A 21,522-nucleotide genomic window follows, 5' to 3' on the forward strand; every position below is an offset into this window, starting at 1 on the left:
TTTGTATTTATACATATGGGTAGGGGGTGCCATAGTGTTTCCCTTAGACAGTACAGTATGGGGGTACAGCTTATTGTGTGCCCAGAACATTCCCTCTCTGTATATTTGTATTTATACATATGGGTAGGGGGTGCCATAGTGTTTCCCTTAGACAGTACAGTATGGGGGTACAGCTTATTGTGTGCCCAGAACATTCCTTCTCTGTATATTTGTATTTATACATATGGGTAGGGGGTGCCATAGTGTTTCCCTTAGACAGTACAGTATGGGGGTACAGCTTATTGTGTGCCCAGAACATTCCTTCTCTGTATATTTGTATTTATACATATGGGTAGGGGGTGCCATAGTGTTTCCCTTAGACAGTACAGTATGGGGGTACAGCTTATTGTGTGCCCAGAACATTCCTTCTCTGTATATAAAATGTGATTATCCCAATGGTCAGGGAAGAACGATTTTATGAATGGAATTAAAGGGCAACTAAGCCTAATATTTAAGTTGATTCATTATGAACATACAGTGGATATAAGAAGTGTATATGTCTCTGTCAAAATAGCAGGGGCTTAGGGTACCCCACAGATTCTCAGTCGGGTATCGGGTTTGGGCTCTGGCTCGGCCATTCCAGAACATTAGGGTTCTCCTTGGGTCAAGCTGAAAGGTACCTGGTTTAGGTATTGACTAAAGCCCCAGTTCCAGCTGATGAAAATCAGCCCTAAAGGGGGCATAATGCCCCAATCTCCTGTCTTCCTACCCCTTGGCGGGGCCACATCTGCCCTGTGGTTGGCCAGCCCGGCCTTCACAAGATAAGACACAAGGGATTCCACAAAATGAAACTGCATTTTATTTTATCCAATGAAATACAAGTGTGGGCGTGTCCATGTAACAGTACCAGCAGAGCCCATGTAGCGTGGGCGGGGCCCAACCCCGTGACCCAATTGCACTTAGGGTGGGCGGGCACCAGTCGGACCAAGCTGAATCGTGGCACGTGGTTCCGGATAACAGAACCCCCTGCAGGAAAACAAGTGCCAGCGAGATTAACCGTTTGTTTACAGAGGGGGGGGCAGATCCATAATTGCCCCACTGCTCCAGAAAAAGGAAGGGCATATAGGGCCTGCATGCTGTTTGGTTGAGTTGGGGGTGGGGGCAGGCTTCCCTAGCCACTCCCACTTGGAGCAGTTATACATGGGGGGGGCAGTCTGAATAAATACTGCCTGTACTCTCAGAACTGCTTTGGGTCCTATACCCACGCCTTAGCATAAACATGGCTTTTTTTTTTTTTTTTACCACCCCCCCCCCCCCATTAAAATTTCAGGGATTTACCCTGTTTACTTCCCCTTTAATGCTTTTGTGCAGCTGAGCTGTAATGCACTCGGGCTGAGTGGTACCGATCCACACCGAGGGCTTGGTGGGGGGGGGATACAGCACATGGGAAGCACTGGGGGGGTAGAACAATCCTCTATCTGGGGGGAGCCTAATTAACTGCCCTCTGCAGGACGGAAGCTGCCGGAATGACTGGAGCGGAACCATCATGGAATGAAATGAGGCTAATCGGACCTGGAATGAGACAGTCTAATGGGCCCTATACCTTCACATATAGCGGGGCCCACAAAATACTTGGGGGGCACCAAGCAAGGCCCCGCCCCCACATAGCACAAACACTACAGGAATATACAAACTTGGTCAATCAAATTGGTTCTGGTATCACACCCCCCCCCCCTTCCGCCGGACCCTTCCACTCACCCCTAGGCCGGGACTGGCATCAATGTCTGGGCTGGTTAAAGGGGAAGTTAGCCTTCATATTAACTTTGAGTATGGCGCAGATGGAACCATCCGGCATTGCAGCTGGTCTGCACAGTTTGCCTATTTCCATTTAAAATCAAGGTTGCCAGGATCAATGACCCCTAGCAACCAGCAAGGGATGGCGGGGTGCAGGGACTAGTTCAGTATATATATATATATATATCTGCAAAACAAATCATCATCTTGGAAAATGGTGGAGAGGAGTTCCCTAACTTCTAATTATTTCTCTCGACCAATGGAGAGAAAGAACAAAATAAAAACTGTATTAAGACCAACGGCAAGGTGCCAATAAAAGTCAAAGTTTGTATCCCATAACAACCAATCAGATATTTCCTGTTGGCCATTAAATACTACCCTCGTGACTGGTTGCTACGGGTTACTGGACCCGGCAGTGTTAATGACATCATTACAGGGCAATACGTAAAGTTAGTAGTAAGGCAAACCCGCGCCCTCGTGCAAAGTACCCTGGGGAGAAAATGGCTGCCATATTGGTCACGTGACACAATTGATCTTGGGGTGATTAAATAAAATAAACACAAAGAATGGGGGGGGTCCCACCCCCAAATATTAGGAAACACAACAAGGAATAAACAGAAGGGGGTGGTGTAAAAGCAGCAGTTGCTACGTGGGCGCCTCCTTGTGGCCGAGGGGCAGAAGTGCAGTAACGGTTTCTGAGAATGAGCCCCACGTCCTTAGTCCGGGGCCCCCGAACCATAAAATCCACCCCCCTCAGAACCACGGCGGCCCAGGAGTGTCAGCTCTGGAGTCTGAGGCCCAGCACAGGAGTTTGGTGGGGGGGGGGGGGAGGGATTAGTTGAAGCACCACTTTAACCCCTTCACTTCTGCCGCCGCTGTGCGTTGGGACTTTTGGTGCAGAGAGAGGGGCGAGCGCACCAACTGGCGGGATCGACGCGCTGCACCCCGATTGGACGCCTGATGAAGGAAGCAGAGAGTCCATAGAGTGGGAAGAGAAAGCACGAGAGGAGGCGGGGCTCCCATAGCGCTTAAAGCTCCTCGTACTCTCCCCCCGAGCGCGGCCGGCTCGGAGCCCCGCCTCCCAGGAAGGCTTCCAGCTCATCGAACTCGTCCTTCTTCTTCTTGGGCTTCTTCTTCTTCTCCTCCTTGCCTTCCTCCTTCTCCTTGCCCTTCTTGTGTCGGCTCTTCTTCTTCCCATCCTTCTCTTCCTCGGGGGCCTGGCGGGAAAGGACACGACAATTTGCAATTGGTCTTCATTTTTTGGGGTTTCAGTTTTAGTTTAGCAGCTCTCCAGTTTGGCATTTCCGCAGCTATCTGGTTGCTAGGGTGCAAACTACCCTAGCAACCAAGTAGTGGAGTGAATGAGGAATTGGAATATAAATAGGGGAGGGGCTGAACAGAAACATAAGGAATAAAAAGTAACAATAACAATAAAACTGGAGCCTCACAGAGCAATAGGGTTTGGCTGCCGGGGTCAGATATACTGTTGCTAGGGCTCAAATTACCTTAGCAACCAGGCAGAGGATTTAAACGAGAGATGGGAATATGAATAGGGGAGGGGGTGAATACAAAGATAAGATAAGATAAAACTGGAGCCTCACAGAGCAATAGGTTTTGGTTGCCGGGGTCAGTGACCCCCATTTTGAGTTGAAAGGAGGCGGCAGATAATTAAAAAACTATAAAAAATGAAGACCAGTTGAAAAGTTGCTCATTCTATAACATACTAAGGTGATCTACCCCTTTAAGAACCTAGTCCCCTCCCATAATTGGGCCGGTGCATTGGGTCACAGTCAGAACCAACCAGCACTTATCTATTTACCTCCTTTGTTTTCTTCTTTTTCTTCTTCTTCTCCTTGGAAACCTTGCTCTCTTTATCTAAACATAAAGAGAAACATTATAGGGGGTATCAGTTGGGTCTGGTACCCCCCAGACAAGCAGATAGACCCGCCCCTCTCCACAGCCGTACCTTCCCCATTGTTCTCATTCGTCTCCTTCTCCTCGAAGCCCAGGCCAAAGAGGTCCCCGTCCTGTCTGGTTTTAAAGGCTGGGACGGACGGCTTGGTCACCGGCGCCGGTACAGATGGAGCAGCGTCTTCGCTGGAGCTGTCCGACAGGTGATTGTGGGCCGGGAACACTTCCTGCAAGTGTGGGAGACAGTGAGGGGGGGGGGGGGTTACACAGGGCATGGAAAGGGAAAAAACTCCCATGTGAATGTGATTGGCTGCGAGTGTGCACAGTTGTGAGCAGCCAATCACCTTGCTAGACCTGAGCAAAATTAAAAAAAAAACAAAAAAAAAACAGGGGTGGTTCAAGTTAACTTTTATGTTATAGAAAGGCCAGTTCAAAGCAGCTTTTCAATTGGTCTTCATTATTTTTTTTTTAAAGTTTCTGAATTATTTGCCTTTCTCTGACTCTTTGCAGCTTTCAAGTGGGGGTCACTGACCCCGGCAGCCAAACCCTATTGCTCTGTGAGGCTCCAGTTTTATTGTTACTTTTTATTCCTTATCTTTCTATTCAGCCCCTCCCCTATTCATATTCCTGTCTCTCATTCAAACCACTCCCTGGTTGCTAAGGTAATTGGAGCCCTAGCAACAGGATAACTGACCCCGGCAGCCAAACCCTATTGCTCTGTGAGGCTCCAGTTTTATTGTTACTTTTTATTCCTTATCTTTCTATTCAGCCCCTCCCCTATTCATATTCCTGTCTCTCATTCAAACCACTCCCTGGTTGCTAAGGTAATTGGAGCCCTAGCAACAGGATAACTGACCCCGGCAGCCAAACCCTATTGCTCTGTGAGGCTCCAGTTTTATTGTTACTGTTACTTTTTATTCCTTATCTTTCTATTCAGCCCCTCCCCTATTCATATACCAGTCTCTCACCCAAACCACTCCCTGGTTGCTAAGGTAGAGCCCTAGCAACAGGATAACTGCCCCCCCCCCCCGGCAGCCAAAACCTATTGCTCTGTGAGGTTTTCAGTTTTATTGTTATTGTCTCTTTATATTAGTTATTTTTCTATTCAGCCCCTCCCCTATTAATACACCAGTCTCTCATCCAAACCAATCTCTGGTTACTAAGGTCATTTGGACCCTAGCAACCAAACTGCCCAACAAAAACTGAAATAATTAAAAAACTACAAGTAATAAAAAATGAAGACCAATTGCAAATTGTCTCAGAACAGCACTCTCTACGCCATACTAAAAGTTAAGGCAACGGTGACCAACCCCTGTAAAGCTGGGTATTATTACAGTGACAAATTGCCCCTCACCGGTTGCTTGGGGGCACGACTTGAATCTTCGCTGTCAAAATCCGGATCGTCCATGACAAAAGAGAGCATCTGGGAGGCAACGGGCCCTTCCTGGTCGCTTTCAGACTCCTCCTTGGTGCTCGGCTTCCCCCGCTTGGGTTTGCCAGTGGACTGCACCGCGCCGCCAATCAGCTGACCTGAGGGGGGGTTCTTCTGAGAAACAGCTGTTTGTGGGGGTTTCCTGAAATGATGAAAAATGGTGTCTGTTGTCAAATTCAACCCAACCGGGGGCATTTCTACCAGCAGAAAGATGCTGTAGGTACCGTTCTTCATAGAAAATCCCTCCCCCTAGTGGCGGAATTCTGCTCTGCACTTTCATAGGTTTCTATTTGAAACATTTCCATGACCTTGTTATTCTGTCCCTACAGATCTCTCCTTGTTGGTACGGCATCCCTCCTGCCCTGCATTCATCTCTGCATTCCCTCTGCAGCCCCCACTGTGAGCTTACGGCTGGATCAATAGTATCATCAGTTTATCCCTGGGCTTACACTGTACCTTCATCTTAATGATCCAATCAATAGGGCTCATAATATTCTCCTCTTCAACGGGGGCAACTGCAGGTTTATTGCCGGAATTCAATTAACCTTTCAGCATTGCAGGGACCATAGCCCTATATACTGACCATTTGCTTCTACATACCATATTGGCCAACTGCCCTTAGACAGTACAGTATGGGGGTACAGCTTATTGTGTGCCCAGAACATTCCCTCTCTGTATATTTGTATTTATACATATGGGTAGGAGGTGCCATAGTGTTTCCCTTAGACAGTAGAGTATGGGGGTACAGCTTATTGTGTGCCCAGAACATTCCTTCTCTGTATATTTGTATTTATACATATGGGTAGGGGGTGCCATAGTGTTTCCCTTAGACAGTACAGTATGGGGGTACAGCTTATTGTGTGCCCAGAACATTCCCTCTCTGTATATTTGTATTTATACATATGGGTAGGGGGTGCCATAGTGTTTCCCTTAGACAGTACAGTATGGGGGTACAGCTTATTGTGTGCCCAGAACATTCCCTCTCTGTATATCTGTATTTATACATAGGGGTAGGGGGTGCCATAGTGTTTCCCTTAGACAGTACAGTATGGGGGTACAGCTTATTGTGTGCCCAGAACATTCCCTCTCTGTATATTTGTATTTATACATATGGGTAGGGGGTGCCATAGTGTTTCCCTTAGACAGTACAGTATGGGGGTACAGCTTATTGTGTGCCCAGAACATTCCTTCTCTGTATATTTGTATTTATACATATGGGTAGGGGGTGCCATAGTGTTTCCCTTAGACAGTACAGTATGGGGGTACAGCTTATTGTGTGCCCAGAACATTCCCTCTCTGTATATTTGTATTTATACATATGGGTAGGGGGTGCCATAGTGTTTCCCTTAGACAGTACAGTATGGGGGTACAGCTTGTGTGCCCAGAACATTCCCCCCCATTCCCCAAACTCACCATATATCTGGTTCTGAATCAATATCCTCGTCGGCTGCAATTCGCACTGGGTCGGGCCCCTCCTCGTCACTAGACAGGGTAACATGCTTGCTGGGCACCACCGGGGCAGCACTGGGTTTAACACCCACCCGGTCATCTGGATCCAAGTCATCCTGGAATGCGGCGACCATGGGGTTGGTACCGGCTGCTTCTCCATCACTGCCGTGGGACAGAGAGGGGATCATTAATACAGGAATCGTAATGATTCAGAACCACAGAGCGACCATGTTGTCACTTTGCAGCTGCAGTTACTCTCTGTGGGCAGCAGAGGGAGCTCCTACTTCACCCAACATATTTATAATCTGTCAGTGATTGGTTATTTGCAACTCACCTATCGCTGTCCTTCTGTTCCCTAGGGGGCGCTCTCCCTTGCTCTCTGTGGGCCCCACTGTCCTCCAGGAAACTTCGGTCCAAGCTCTCATCGGGGATAAAGTCCTCTACGCTCTGCACCTTCCCCAGCTGCTCGGCGGAGCCAACACTGTCTGATGGGAGAGGAATTGCGTAACTATAACACTCCGACACCCTCTCTCCCACATGGTATCTTCCGACCTCAATATAAAGACTTATGGGGCTCTAAAGGTGAGTGCTCCCTTAGTAACTTACCTGTTCTTGTTGGAGGGGTCTCGGGGGCGGCTGAGCCAAAGAGCCGGGATATGAACCCCCGTTTCTGTGTTGGCGCTTGGGACGGAGGAAGAGGAGAGGACACAGCAGAGGAAGGAGAGGCTGCAAATTCGGGGAGGTCGGCCATTGGAGGAGGGGGGGAAGCCGCCAGAGGGGGGGGGCTGGCTGGCATGGAAGATGGCAGCTGCATAGGTGTGCCAGGGCTGGAACAGTCCGGGGAGCCGGAGTTCATGGCCATCACCGGAGACTGGGAGCCGGAGGCCGGGCTCTGCCCATTGGTGGCTGCCAGGGAGGCCTGGCGCTTGTTCGTTTCTAACATATCCAGGAAGCTGTGGGGAAGAGAAAGGGGGGGGACACATGAGCCGGGAGCCCCCTATTGGATCCCCCCGTGCCGGGTGGGGGCACCTACATGTCATAGTTCTGATCCTCCGTCTCCTGCTGCACCGACAGCTCCTCCAGCGTGGCATCGATATCCAGCTGGTTGGTCTCTAACTGGCGCAACAAGGTCTCTCTCTGCGGGGACACAAGGCCGGGAATATATCGTATTTACCCCTGGCATCAGCTTACCTACCCAGCATGCCCCACTGCCCAATACCCACTGGAACTATAATAGCCCCAAGATACCCCAGTGCCCCCTACAGACAGGACTCACCTCTGCCATGGCTCTCAGTCATAGGATAATGCCCCGCCTCTCCCTACAGCGGCACTGCCACGGGGCACAGCCACCCAGCTCTGCTGCCCTCACCCAACTGCCCAACTCACTTCCACTGCTCTGCCCCCGGCAGCACTAGGGTTAACTGTCTCCTATTCCGCCCTTTTATGAATTAGTAAGGATGTTCCCAGATCAGTTCTTACTCAGATCACATTACTCCAACAGTTATAGTTACCAACCGCTGTCATTCACTCAATGCGGCACCCCCTGCTAGCCCCCCGGCTACTGGGCTGGGCCCAAACTGGCACCCAATAAGCTGTACCCCCATACTGTACTGTCTAAGGGAAACACTATGGCACCCCCTACCCATATGTATAAATACAAATATACAGAGAGGGAATGTTCTGGGCACACAATAAGCTGTACCCCCATACTGTACTGTCTAAGGGAAACACTATGGCACCCCCTACCCATATGTATAAATACAAATATACAGAGAGGGAATGTTCTGGGCACACAATAAGCTGTACCCCCATACTGTACTGTCTAAGGGAAACACTATGGCACCCCCTACCCATATGTATAAATACAAATATACAGAGAAGGAATGTTCTGGGCACACAATAAGCTGTACCCCCATACTGTACTGTCTAAGGGAAACACTATGGCACCCCCTACCCATATGTATAAATACAAATATACAGAGAGGGAATGTTCTGGGCACACAATAAGCTGTACCCCCATACTGTACTGTCTAAGGGAAACACTATGGCACCTCCTACCCATATGTATAAATACAAATATACAGAGAAGGAATGTTCTGGGCACACAATAAGCTGTACCCCCATACTGTACTGTCTAAGGGAAACACTATGGCACCTCCTACCCATATGTATAAATACAAATATACAGAGAAGGAATGTTCTGGGCACACAATAAGCTGTACCCCCATACTGTACTGTCTAAGGGAAACACTATGGCACCTCCTACCCATATGTATAAATACAAATATACAGAGAGGGAATGTTCTGGGCACACAATAAGCTGTACCCCCATACTGTACTGTCTAAGGGAAACACTATGGCACCCCCTACCCATATGTATAAATACAAATATACAGAGAGGGAATGTTCTGGGCACACAATAAGCTGTACCCCCATACTGTACTGTCTAAGGGAAACACTATGGCACCCCCTACCCATATGTATAAATACAAATATACAGAGAGGGAATGTTCTGGGCACACAATAAGCTGTACCCCCATACTGTACTGTCTAAGGGAAACCACTATGGCACCTCCTACCCATATGTATAAATACAAATATACAGAGAAGGAATGTTCTGGGCACACAATAAGCTGTACCCCCATACTGTACTGTCTAAGGGAAACACTATGGCACCTCCTACCCATATGTATAAATACAAATATACAGAGAAGGAATGTTCTGGGCACACAATAAGCTGTACCCCCATACTGTACTGTCTAAGGGAAACACTATGGCACCCCCTACCCATATGTATAAATACAAATATACAGAGAGGGAATGTTCTGGGCACACAATAAGCTGTACCCCCATACTGTACTGTCTAAGGGAAACACTATGGCACCCCCTACCCATATGTATAAATACAAATATACAGAGAGGGAATGTTCTGGGCACACAATAAGCTGTACCCCCATACTGTACTGTCTAAGGGAAACACTATGGCACCCCCTACCCATATGTATAAATACAAATATACAGAGAAGGAATGTTCTGGGCACACAATAAGCTGTACCCCCATACTGTACTGTCTAAGGGAAACACTATGGCACCCCCTACCCATATGTATAAATACAAATATACAGAGAGGGAATGTTCTGGGCACACAATAAGCTGTACCCCATACTGTACTGTCTAAGGGAAACACTATGGCACCCCCTACCCATATGTATAAATACAAATATACAGAGAGGGAATGTTCTGGGCACACAATAAGCTGTACCCCCATACTGTACTGTCTAAGGGAAACACTATGGCACCCCCTACCCATATGTATAAATACAAATATACAGAGAAGGAATGTTCTGGGCACACAATAAGCTGTACCCCCATACTGTACTGTCTAAGGGAAACACTATGGCACCCCCTACCCATATGTATAAATACAAATATACAGAGAGGGAATGTTCTGGGCACACAATAAGCTGTACCCCATACTGTACTAAGGGAAACACTGGGGAGGAGGCAGGGAGGCTAGAGGGGCAGGAGGGAGCAGGAGTCGGGGGGGGGGGGGACATGGATCTCACCTGAAGCTGCAGGAAAGGGATATTAAAGAATTTGTGCAAATATTTCAGCCCAAAGCTGTTCTTCATGGAAGACTCAGCGTAGCGAATGTAGGAGGAGCCAGGGCGTCTGTATGGGGGAAGCAGAGGAAAGAGGCACAGGAGTATCAGCCAATAGACACACACATAGCAAAGCAACTGACTGGCCCAGAGAGGCTTGTGGGAGGCTAAAAACTGGCATTTAAGTGTAAAACTCCCAGCAGCCTTTCCTTTTTAGGGTCGGTGGGAGCTGCAATCGGCACGTGGGGGCCACTCAGCGGAACCCCCCCCCCCCACTCACCTGTTCAGATTCTGAATGCACTCCCGGACATCGTCGGGCAGGATAACCCGGTGCTCCCCCATGTCCCGGTAATTGCCGAGCACACACACCGGCACGTGGCTGGGCACCTTGGGCAGCTCCCGCATAATGTAGGTAAATGTCCTGGGGGAGAGAGGCCGCTGTTAGCACTGCCACCATGTCAATAGTGATGGGTTAAGTTTCCCTTTAAATTCACTTATTATGGTGTTGAGTGATATTCTAAGACAATTTGCAATTGGTCATCATTATTTATTATCTGTGATGTTTGAATTTCTTTACGTAGAAGCTCTCCAGTTTGGAATTTCAGTGGCTATCTGGTTGCTAGGGTGCAAAGCAACCTAGCAACCAGACATTAATTTTGAAATTTCAGTAGGTATCTGGTTGCTAGGTTCCAAAGCACCCTAGCAACCAGGCATTGATTTGAATGAGAGACTGATATACGAATAGGAAGGGGCCTGAAAGGAAAGGTAAGTCATAAAAACTAACAGTAACAATTACATTGTAGCAGAGTAATGGGATTTTGGCTGCCGGGGTCAGTGACCCCCACTGACAGAAATAATTTGAAAACTATAAAAAAAAGAAAAATGAAGACCAATTGAAAAGTTGATTAGAATTACCCATTCTATAACATATTAAAAGCTAACTTAAGGGTAAAATCTCCCTTCACACAGATGGTGATTGGTGTATTCCAAAGACACCAGCCAATCAGATGGCTCCCAGTGACACAAGGGACCGCCTACCACTGCTTTGTGATGTCGAACATCATAATGACCCCGTTGCAATTCTTGTACACATCCAGGAACTCCGCGTCCAGAGCCATATCCGCCTCCTGGGGGGGGCAAACAGGCAGTCGGCATTAGGGGCCACAGGGGGAGGGGCAACAAGAGAAAAGAATGAGTCTGAGCAACTTACCTCTTGGGGCTCGTTTTCCAGTTTCAGGGAGCCCTCGCCCCTCTTCTTACATTTACCTGGAAGGAAGAAACATGAGTCATGAGGATCTCTGCCCCGCCCCCCCGGAGGGAGGAGCCTATGGTTACTGCCCCCCCGCCCCAGCCCACACACTTACCTTTATCAACCACGTCCCAGACTTCCACCTTCACTATATCATCAGTGGCTGCAACACAAGAAGTGGGAGAATCTGTAACACCAGGCAACTTTTCAATTGGTCTTCATTTTGTATTTTAAATAGTTTTTTAAACTATTTTCTTTCCTATTCTATTTTCAGCTTTCAAATGGGGGTCACTGACCCCGGCAGCCAAACCCTATTGCTCTGTGAGGCTCCAGTTTTATTGTTATTGTTACTTTTTATTCCTTATATTTCTATTCAGCCCCTCCCCTATTCATATTCCTGTCTCATTCAAACTGCAGCCTGGTTGCTAAGGTAATTTGAGCCCTAGCAACAGGATAACTGACCCCGGCAGCCAAACCCTATTGCTCTGTGAGGCTCCAGTTTTATTGTTACTGTTACTTTTTATTCCTTATCTTTCTATTCAGCCCCTCCCCTATTCATATATCGGTCTCTCGGTCAAACTGCTCCCTGGTTGCTAAGGTAATTGGAGCACTAGCAACAGGATAACTGACCCCCGGCAGCCAAAACCTATTGCCCTGTGAGGCTCCAGTTTTATTTTTATTGTTACTTTTTTGCCTTTTCGCTCTCTTCAGGCCCCTCCCCTATTCATTTACCAGTCTCTCATTCAAACCACTGCTTGGTTGCTAGGTTAAATTTGACCTTAGCAACCAGATAGCTGCCAGAATTCAGAATAGTGGAGCTGCTGAACAAAAAAAGTAAATCAGGTAATAAAAAAATGAAGACCAACTGCAAACTGTCTCAGAACAGCCCTCTTTATATCATAGTAAAAGTTAAATGAAAACAGCCCCTGTAATAAAAGGCACTAAGTTTGCCCAGGAGCAGTAACCCATAGCAACCAATAAGTTGTTTACTTTTAAACAAGTGACCAGTAAATGCTGCCAGCTGATTGGTTGCTATGGGTTGCTACTGCAGGGCAAACTTAGTGCGTTTTGTCACATGACTCCCTTAGTGTGATGTTGCTTTAAGACTGCTGCTAAATTGTATTGTGGGTGGATTCCAGCAATTGCCCCATTCCCCCTCATTAGAAGGAGAGCAGGACGAGCGCAGTCAATCCCACAATGCCTCAGTGCAGCATGTGATTGGTGCAGAGCAGGGGTGAGAGGTGTGACCTTAGGGAAAGGACGGAGAGGAGCAGCCCCCCACCCACCCCTTTAACACAGGAGACAATTCAGCCAGCAGGGGCCGGGAGGGGGGGGGGTGTTGTTTGTACGTGCACAGTCACATGGCGCTGTTAGTTAAGCGCCCAAGGGTGTAGAAGAGACAGGAAGAGACAGACACATTGGTTGCACTGAAGAGACACAGAGTGAAGGAACGGTAGCGAGACAGCATTAGAGAGTCAGGCACACACACACACTAGCGGGGGCACCTGGGGGGGGGGCACCCTGGGGCAGTAGGGTCTCCCAAAACTGACAGAGATGATTCAGATATTATGGGGCCCTCGCCTCCAGGTGGTCTCAATTATTAACCCATTGGCCCCAGGGCGGAGCTTCCTGCCTACAAGTAAAATGGGGCCCATATGTACGGCCATATTCCTGCCCCATCCCAGCCACGCCCATTATACCAAAACCCCACCAATGACCTGCCCTAACTCTGCAAGCCACTCCTCATCCTTGTAAAGGGGCGGTTCACCTTTCAGAATTGGCCATTCTATAACATACTAAGCATCTTTTCAATTGGTCTTTATTATTTTTTTTTTATAGTTTTTTTTTATTTCCCTTCCTCTTCCAACTCTTTGCAGCTTTCAAATGGGGGGTCACTGACCCCGGCAGCCAAACCCTATTGCTCTGTGAGGCTCCAGTTTTATTGTTATTGTTACTTTTTATTCCTTATCTTTCTATTCAGCCCCTCCCCTATTCATATACCAGCCTCTCATTCAATCCACTCCCTGGTTGCTAAGGTAATTGGAGCCCTAGCAACAGGGTCAGTGACCCCGGCAGCCAAACCCTATTGCTCTGTGAGGCTCCAGTTTTATTGTTATTGTTACTTTTTATTCCTTATCTTTCTATTCAGCCCCTCCCCTATTCATATACCAGTCTCTTATCCAAACCCCTCCCTGGTTGCTAAGGTAATGGGAGCCCTAGCAACAGGATAACTGACCCCGGCAGCCAAACCCTATTGCTCTGTGAGGCTCCAGTTTTATTGTTATTGTTACTTTTTATTCCTTATCTTTCTATTCAGCCCCTCCCCTATTCATATACCAGTCTCTCATTCAAACCACTCCCTGGTTGCTAAGGTAATTTGGATCCTAGCAATAAAATAGCTGCTGAACAAAAACTGAAATAATCAAATAAAAAATGAAGACCAATTGCAAATTTTCTTAGAATGTTACTCTCTACATCATAGTAAAAGTTAACTTCAAGGTGAACATCCCCTTAAACCTGTGCATCACACTTTTACGCCCCCCCCCCCCCAGTTCCCCTCGATGGTCGCCCCAGTTCCCCCCTTACTTTTGTAGTTCCAGTGGATGCTGGTGACCTGTATTTCCTGAGTGGGGATATATTCCTCCACAAACTTCTTCCCCTGCAGTCGGTGCCAGAGAGTGGTCTTGCCCGTGTTTCGGTCCCCCCGGATCACTATTTTCACTGGAAAAGGAGAGTAAAGAAGCAGGGAAGGATATTTAGGGAAGCACTAGTGCATTGCACACTTACACACCACGGGCCAATGGGGAGAGAAACAGTTGGGCTAATGGACTTGGGGGCGGGGTCCAATTATTCACTGTTTCTACAGACACAATCTCCCCAAACAAATTCATGATACTCTTATAAACGGTGCTTAGTGATGTCATCAGGTATAATCAGAGCCTAGTGATGTCATTTCTGTCACATGACTCACTGAAACGTGTATATTATAATAAATAAAGCACCCCCTGTTGTAAAATATGAGGATATTAGAAGTCACCGTGATTGTATAAAAGCCCAAGGCCAAAGGAACTCCTCGGTGACTTCTAATATCCTTACATTTTATAATAGGGGGTACTTTATTCACTATATATTATAAGGAACCCCTCGGGGGCTTATAATATCCCTATATGTTACAATAGGGGGCACTTTATTCACTATATATAAGGAACCCCTCGGGGGCTTATAATATCCCTATATGTTACAATAGGGGGTACTTTATTCACTATATATTATAAGGAACCCCTTGGGGGCTTATAATATCCCTATATGTTACAATAGGGGGCACTTTATTCACTATATATTATAAGGAACTCCTCGGGGGCTTATAATATCCCTATATGTTACAATAGGGGGCACTTTATTCACTATATATTATAAGGAACTCCTCGGGGGCTTATAATATCCCTATATGTTACAATAGGGGGCACTTTATTCACTATATATTATAAGGAACTCCTCGGGGGCTTATAATATCCCTATATGTTACAATAAGGGGTACTTTATTCACTGTATATCAGCCCAATAATAGCAATAATGCCCAGCCTGGGGCTGTTACTAGCTATAGGTGGGGTCTGGGAGGTAGGTACCCCCCGCACATCATTTGCTTCATGGAAAGTTATTAGTAACCTGTTTTTTTGTACCAAACACACCTCTATTTGCGGACGGGGACAGGTGTTTGGGGGCGGGGCCAGGCTGGCTGAGGTGTTGGGATCAATGAAAATGAAACACCTGTAGCTGAGCAAACACTCCCATTACCACGTCTGCGCTCCCCTGCCTGTATGTTCCACTCAGACATGGGAATGTGACACGCCACTGCCACGTTGATACACGATATGGCAAAGCCCTAGCGGTTACCTGATACATAGGTGCCGGGACACACCCCCTGCCTGGGGGGAGCGAAGAGCAAGGAACGTATAGAACATTATTGATACTGTTCCTTCTGTATTAAGTGAGCGTGTTGTGTGCTCTGCAGAACATTCCATTCCCCATTAATACACCCTATTAATCCCCCCCTCAGTAAGTGGTACGACCCTGCTGTAGAACTAAGGCTATGGGCTCTGCAGAACATTCCATTCCCCATTAATACACCCTATTACTCCCCCCCTCAGTAAGTGGTACGACCCTGCTGTAGAACTAAGGCTATGGGCTCTGCAGAACATTCCATTCCCCATTAATACACCCTATTACTCCCCCCCTCAGTAAGTGGTACGACCCTGCTGTAGAACTAAGGCTATGGGCTCTGTGGGACATTCCATTCCCCATTAATACACCCTATTAATCCCCCCGTCAGTAAGTGGTACGACCCTGCTGTAGAACTAAGGCTATGGGCCCTGTGGGACATTCCATTCCCCATTAATACACCCTACTAATCCCCCCCTCAGTAAGTGGTACGACCCTGCTGTAGAACTAAGGCTATGGGCTCTGCAGAACATTCCATTCCCCATTAATACACCCTATTACTCCCCCTCTGTAAGTGGTACGACCCTGCTGTAGAACTAAGGCTATGGGCCCTGTGGAACATTCCATTCCCCATTAATACACCCTACTAATCCCCCCGTCAGTAAGTGGTATGACCCCGCTGTAGAACTAAGGCTATGGGCCCTGTGGAACATTCCATTCCCCATTAATACACCCTATTACTCCCCCTCAGTAAGTGGTACGACCCTGCTGTAGAACTAAGGCTATGGGCCCTGTGGGACATTCCATTCCCCATTAATACACCCTACTAATCCCCCCGTCAGTAAGTGGTACGACCCTGCTGTAGAACTAAGGCTATGGGCCCTGTGGGACATTCCATTCCCCATTAATACACCCTACTAATCCCCCCCTCAGTAAGTGGTACGACCCTGCTGTAGAACTAAGGCTATGGGCCCTGTGGGACATTCCATTCCCCATTAATACACCCTACTAATCCCCCCCTCAGTAAGTGGTACGACCCTGCTGTAGAACTAAGGCTATGGGCCCTGTGGGACATTCCATTCCCCATTAATACACCCTATTACTCCCCCCCTCAGTAAGTGGTACGACCCTGCTGTAGAACTAAGGCTATGGGCTCTGTGGGACATTCCTTTCCCCATTAATACACCCTATTAATCCCCCCGTCAGTAAGTGGTACGACCCTGCTGTAGAACTAAGGCTATGGGCCCTGTGGGACATTCCATTCCCCATTAATACACCCTACTAATCCCCCCGTCAGTAAGTGGTACGACCCTGCTGTAGAACTAAGGCTATGGGCCCTGTGGGACATTCCATTCCCCATTAATACACCCTACTAATCCCCCCCTCAGTAAGTGGTACGACCCTGCTGTAGAACTAAGGCTATGGGCTCTGCAGAACATTCCATTCCCCATTAATACACCCTATTACTCCCCCTCTGTAAGTGGTATGACCCTGCTGTAGAACTAAGGCTATGGGCCCTGTGGAACATTCCATTCCCCATTAATACACCCTACTAATCCCCCCGTCAGTAAGTGGTACGACCCTGCTGTAGAACTAAGGCTATGGGCCCTGTGGGACATTCCATTCCCCATTAATACACCCTACTAATCCCCCCGTCAGTAAGTGGTACGAGCACGCAGACAGTCACATGACGGGGGAATGCAGTTATTCTAGTCTCGTGGATCCCCCCCCACACACAATGGATAAGAGGAGGAACCGGAAGCTAAAAATCAGTTTTCCTGTAAGACCAATAAATCCCAACGTATATGGTGTGGGGGCAAATATCCTGTATATACACCTGCGCCATTTGCATAGCAACGCCTATAAGTGCAGGGTGATAGCTACTCACCTTTATTCTCTGCCTCTATTCATAGGAGAAGCCATCACCCAATGGCCCTGCTCCACTCAACTGAATGACAGGCACCCACAGCACAGGCGCTCCCAGGTAAGTGCCCATATATAACCTGCCAATATGGCTGTAAGTGCCCCCCCCCCCCATATAAGTTCCAGGCACCAACTGATCTGAGAGTCAAATGCCCCCCCTGGTTTGGCCTGGAAACCATATTTATCTGTGAGTAAGAGTGGCCATACAATTCCTTTCTGAGCATCCACAGGTAAGTATATCCCGTGTGACTAACTCTTTGCCCCTCCCACTGCTTGAGATACAGACTTATTGCCCCTCCCCTTGTAAATAATCAGCGTTTCAGTCCCACCCACTCCTTGAATTAATGATACCCTGCCCTTCCCTTGTTCTAATCTCACCTACTGCCTGCACCACAGACCCCTTGCCCCTCCCCCTGTAACCTGCCATTAGAGATTTCTAGTCCCGCCCACAGCTCTTGTCGCAAACCCATTAACCTCTACAAGCTTCAGCATCAGTGTTCTAGTCCCACCCACTGCTTGAGTCAGATTTCCTTCCCCTCCCAATGTGAGCTTCCATGATTGTGTTCTAGTCCCACCCACAGCTTGAGTCGCAGACTTTCTGCTGCTCTGCCATGATAGTGTTATACTCCCTCCCACTGCTTGAGTCGCAGACTTTCTGCTGCTCTGCCATGATTGTGTTCTAGTCCCACCCACTGCTTGAGTCGCAGACTTTCTGCTGCTCTGCCATGATTGTGTTCTAGTCCCACCCACAGCTTGAGTCACAGACTTTCTGCTGCTCTGCCATGATTGTGTTCTAGTCCCACCCACAGCTTGAGTCGCAGACTTTCTGCTGCTCTGCCATGATTGTGTTCTAGTCCCACCCACTGCTTGAGTCACAGACTTTCTGCTGCTCTGCCATGATAGTGTTCTAGTCCCACCCACAGCTTGAGTCACAGACTTTCTGCTGCTCTGCCATGATTGTGTTCTAGTCCCACCCACAGCTTGAGTCACAGACTTTCTGCTGCTCTGCCATGATAGTGTTCTAGTCCCACCCACAGCTTGAGTCACAGACTTTCTGCTGCTCTGCCATGATTGTGTTCTAGTCCCACCCACAGCTTGAGTCACAGACTTTCTGCTGCTCTGCCATGATAGTGTTCTAGTCCCACCCACAGCTTGAGTCGCAGACTTTCTGCTGCTCTGCCATGATAGTGTTCTAGTCCCACCGACTGTCATGATAGTGTTCTAGTCCCACCCACTTCCATGATAGTGTTCTAGTCCCACCCACAGCTTGAGTCACAGACTTCCTCCTGCTCTAGTGTGAGGTTAACAGGGAGGGGGGGGGAGCAGCTCTGCACTATGGGGTAACACTCATAGTTGATATCATTTAAGCAACACTAGGGGGCGCACAGCAGACACGGGGGGGGGGATACTCACTGTTATACTGCACCCCTTTAGCAAACCTCCTCTGGAGCGTCTGGTTCATAGACTGCAGCCCGGCCGGGATGTTCTTGTCCCTGACTGCGGAAGCGTCGGAGCCCACCAGTTTCTTCAGAGCAGTAAACATGTTGGCTGTGTGTCGGCGGGGCAATAAGTGGGGCAACGGGAGTCCCTAGGGACACACAGTAAAAGAGAATTGCCCGCGCCCTTCTTACAGAGCGACCTGGGAGTCAGGTAACACGGCCGCCGGGGAAACTAAAGCCGAGGGAGGAACGAGGAGGGTGCGGGGAGTTGCTGGTGAGTGAGAGCCATCTTCTGGGGCGTTATATCCAACAGAACTCCATTCCAGACAGTCTTAGAGGTGCAGCTGTCTCTTTAATCCACACTCACGGGCGCTGCCCACCATGCTGGACCTATAGGGAAGGGCAGTAATAAATACAGGGGGGCAATAAAAGCATTCAGATACCTGGGCCCCTGTAGGTTTTATTTATCTGCAACTCCCGACAGCCTTCAGCAGGGAGTTCTACTTCAACAACAAATGAAGGGGTGCAAGTTGGGCAACGGAAGGTTACTGCTGCCCCCAACAGGGCAACTTTAGTCTTGCTCAGCGGCTGCCACCCTGCAATATTCCCGCGGGTGATCTGGGGCCCTAGGGTGAGCCAGATGTAGGGCAACTGCACCCACCGGTGATTGTGCGCACTAGTCTTGCACGCGTGTAAGCCTTTGCACTTTCCTTGGCCAGCAGCGCTCACTAACCAATCAGCTGAGGGCATTTAATGCTTTAGTGCAGTTAGAATAATAAAAGCAGCGTTCTGATTGGGTGCTGAGATGGAAGGGTGCTATGGCAGTTGTGCATCATGGGTGCAGTAGGGGGGCTGTGCAATGATTGGGTGCTGAGATGGAAAGGTGCTATGGCAGCTGTGCATCATGGGTGCAGTGGGGGGCTGAGCAATGATTGGGTGCTGAGATGGAAAGGTGCTATGGCAGCTGTGCATTATGGGTGCAGTGGGGGGCTGAGCAATGATTGGGTGCTGAGATGGAAGGGTGCTATGGCAGCTGTGCATTATGGGTGCAGTAAGGGGGCTGTGCATCATTGGTGCAGTGTGGGGTTATGCAATGATTGGGTGCTGAGATGGAAGGGTGCTATGGTAGCTGTGCATTATGGGTGCAGTAAGGGGGCTGTGCATCATTGGTGCAGTGTGGGGTTATGCAATGATTGGGTGCTGAGATGGAAGGGTGCTATGGCAGCTGTGCATTATGGGTGCAGTGGGGGGTTATGCAATGATTGGGTGCTGAGATGGAAGGGTGCTATGGCAGCTGTGCATTATGGGTGCAGTAAGGGGGCTGTGCATCATTGGTGCAGTGTGGGGTTATGCAATGATTGGGTGCTGAGATGGAAGGGTGCTATGGCAGCTGTGCATTATGGGTGCAGTGGGGGGGGGTTATGCAATGATTGGGTGCTGAGATGGAAGGGTGCTATGGCAGCTGTGCATTATGGGTGCAGTGGGGGGGTTATGCAATGATTGGGTGCTGGGATGGAAGGGTGCTATGGCAGCTGTGCATTATGGGTGCAGTAGGGGGGCTGAGCAATGATTGGGTGCTGGGATGGAAGGGTGCTATGGCAGCTGTGCATTATGGGTGCAGTGGGGGGTTGAGCAATGATTGGGTGCTGGGATGGAAGGGTGCTATGGCAGCTGTGCATTATGGGTGCAGTGGGGGGCTGTGCAATGATTGGGTGCTGGGATGGAAGGGTGCTATGGCAGCTGTGCATTATGGGTGCAGTGGGGGGGCTGAAACCTGTCACATTTGCCCCGGGGGGGGTAAGAAAGCACGCAATGGGGGCTGCTATATACGTGTCCCTAGTCCCTCCCCATTCTGCCCCATTACATACCCGCACTGTGCGGTACGGACCCCCTACCCACCCCCAGGCCTCTCCCCGCTACGTACCGACCGTAAGTCCCGCTGTGTAACCATCCCGCAGCTCCGGCTCCCTGGTACCGCCGGCCCGACCCCGACCCCAAGTCTCGTATCGCGGGAACGTGACGTCACGGCCCCCAGGTATAAAGCGCGCTGACGCAATACGCTTGGGGGAGGGGCCAACAGGGACCGGGATACCGGCTGCACCGAGACCGGAACTGTAACCGGCGGAACTGTGCGGGGATCCCCGGAGCCCCCCCCAGCTTTGCCCCCAGAGCCCCCCCACCTTTGCCCCCGGAGCCCCCCAGCTTTGCCCCCGGAGCCCCCCAGCTTTGCCCCCAGAGCCCCCCCACCTTTGCCCCCCGGAGCCCCCCAGCTTTGCCCCCGGAGCCCCCCCAGCTTTGCCCCCAGAGCCCCCCACCTTTGCCCCCGGAGCCCCCCCAGCTTTGCCCCCAGAGCCCCCCAGCTTTGCCCCCAGAGCCCCCCCCAGCTTTGCCCCCCAGAGCCCCCCCAGCTTTGCCCCCAGAGCCCCCCCAGCTTGCCCCCAGAGCCCACCCCAGCTTTGCCCCCAGAGCCCCCCCAGCTTTGCCCCCAGAGCCCCCCCCCAGCTTTGCCCCCAGAGCCCCCCCAGCTTTGCCCCCAGAGCCCCCCCCAGCTTTGCCCCCAGAGCCCCCCCCCAGCTTTGCCCCCAGAGCCCCCCCGCCAGCTTTGCCCCCAGAGCCCCCCCCAGCTTTGCCCCCAGAGCCCCCCCAGCTTTGCCCCCAGAGCCCCCCCAGCCCCCCCAGCTTTGCCCCAGAGCCCCCCCCAGCTTTGCCCCAGAGCCCGCCCCCAGCTTTGCCCCCAGAGCCCCCCCAGCTTTGCCCCAGAGCCCCCCCAGCTTTGCCCCCCAGAGCCCCCCCCAGCTTGCCCCA

The 21,522-nt window shown here is 49.7% G+C and overlaps 1 protein-coding gene across 2 annotated transcripts; it reads right to left on the bottom strand.

Annotated features, from left to right (window-relative positions):
- Nucleotides 1-815: 815 nt before the first annotated feature.
- Nucleotides 816-20,741, bottom strand: rabl6 (RAB, member RAS oncogene family like 6). Of its 2 annotated transcripts, none has more exons than XM_031906885.1 (16): nucleotides 20,646-20,741; nucleotides 18,692-19,107; nucleotides 14,003-14,137; nucleotides 11,532-11,579; nucleotides 11,378-11,433; nucleotides 11,206-11,294; nucleotides 10,448-10,588; nucleotides 10,132-10,237; nucleotides 7,599-7,702; nucleotides 7,172-7,518; nucleotides 6,900-7,050; nucleotides 6,530-6,727; nucleotides 5,039-5,258; nucleotides 3,740-3,911; nucleotides 3,593-3,648; nucleotides 816-2,990 (listed from the first exon to the last, which is right to left on the bottom strand). In XM_031906885.1, exons 2-16 carry the CDS (start codon nucleotides 18,819-18,821, stop codon nucleotides 2,802-2,804), a joined length of 2,142 nt encoding a protein of 713 aa, XP_031762745.1. In that variant the 5' UTR covers nucleotides 18,822-19,107; nucleotides 20,646-20,741; the 3' UTR covers nucleotides 816-2,801.
- Between the last annotated feature and the right edge of the window lie 781 nt (nucleotides 20,742-21,522).

The sequence above is a fragment of the Xenopus tropicalis genome, chromosome 8, assembly GCF_000004195.4.
Source record: "Xenopus tropicalis strain Nigerian chromosome 8, UCB_Xtro_10.0, whole genome shotgun sequence".
NCBI classification, from domain to species: Eukaryota; Metazoa; Chordata; class Amphibia; order Anura; family Pipidae; genus Xenopus; species Xenopus tropicalis.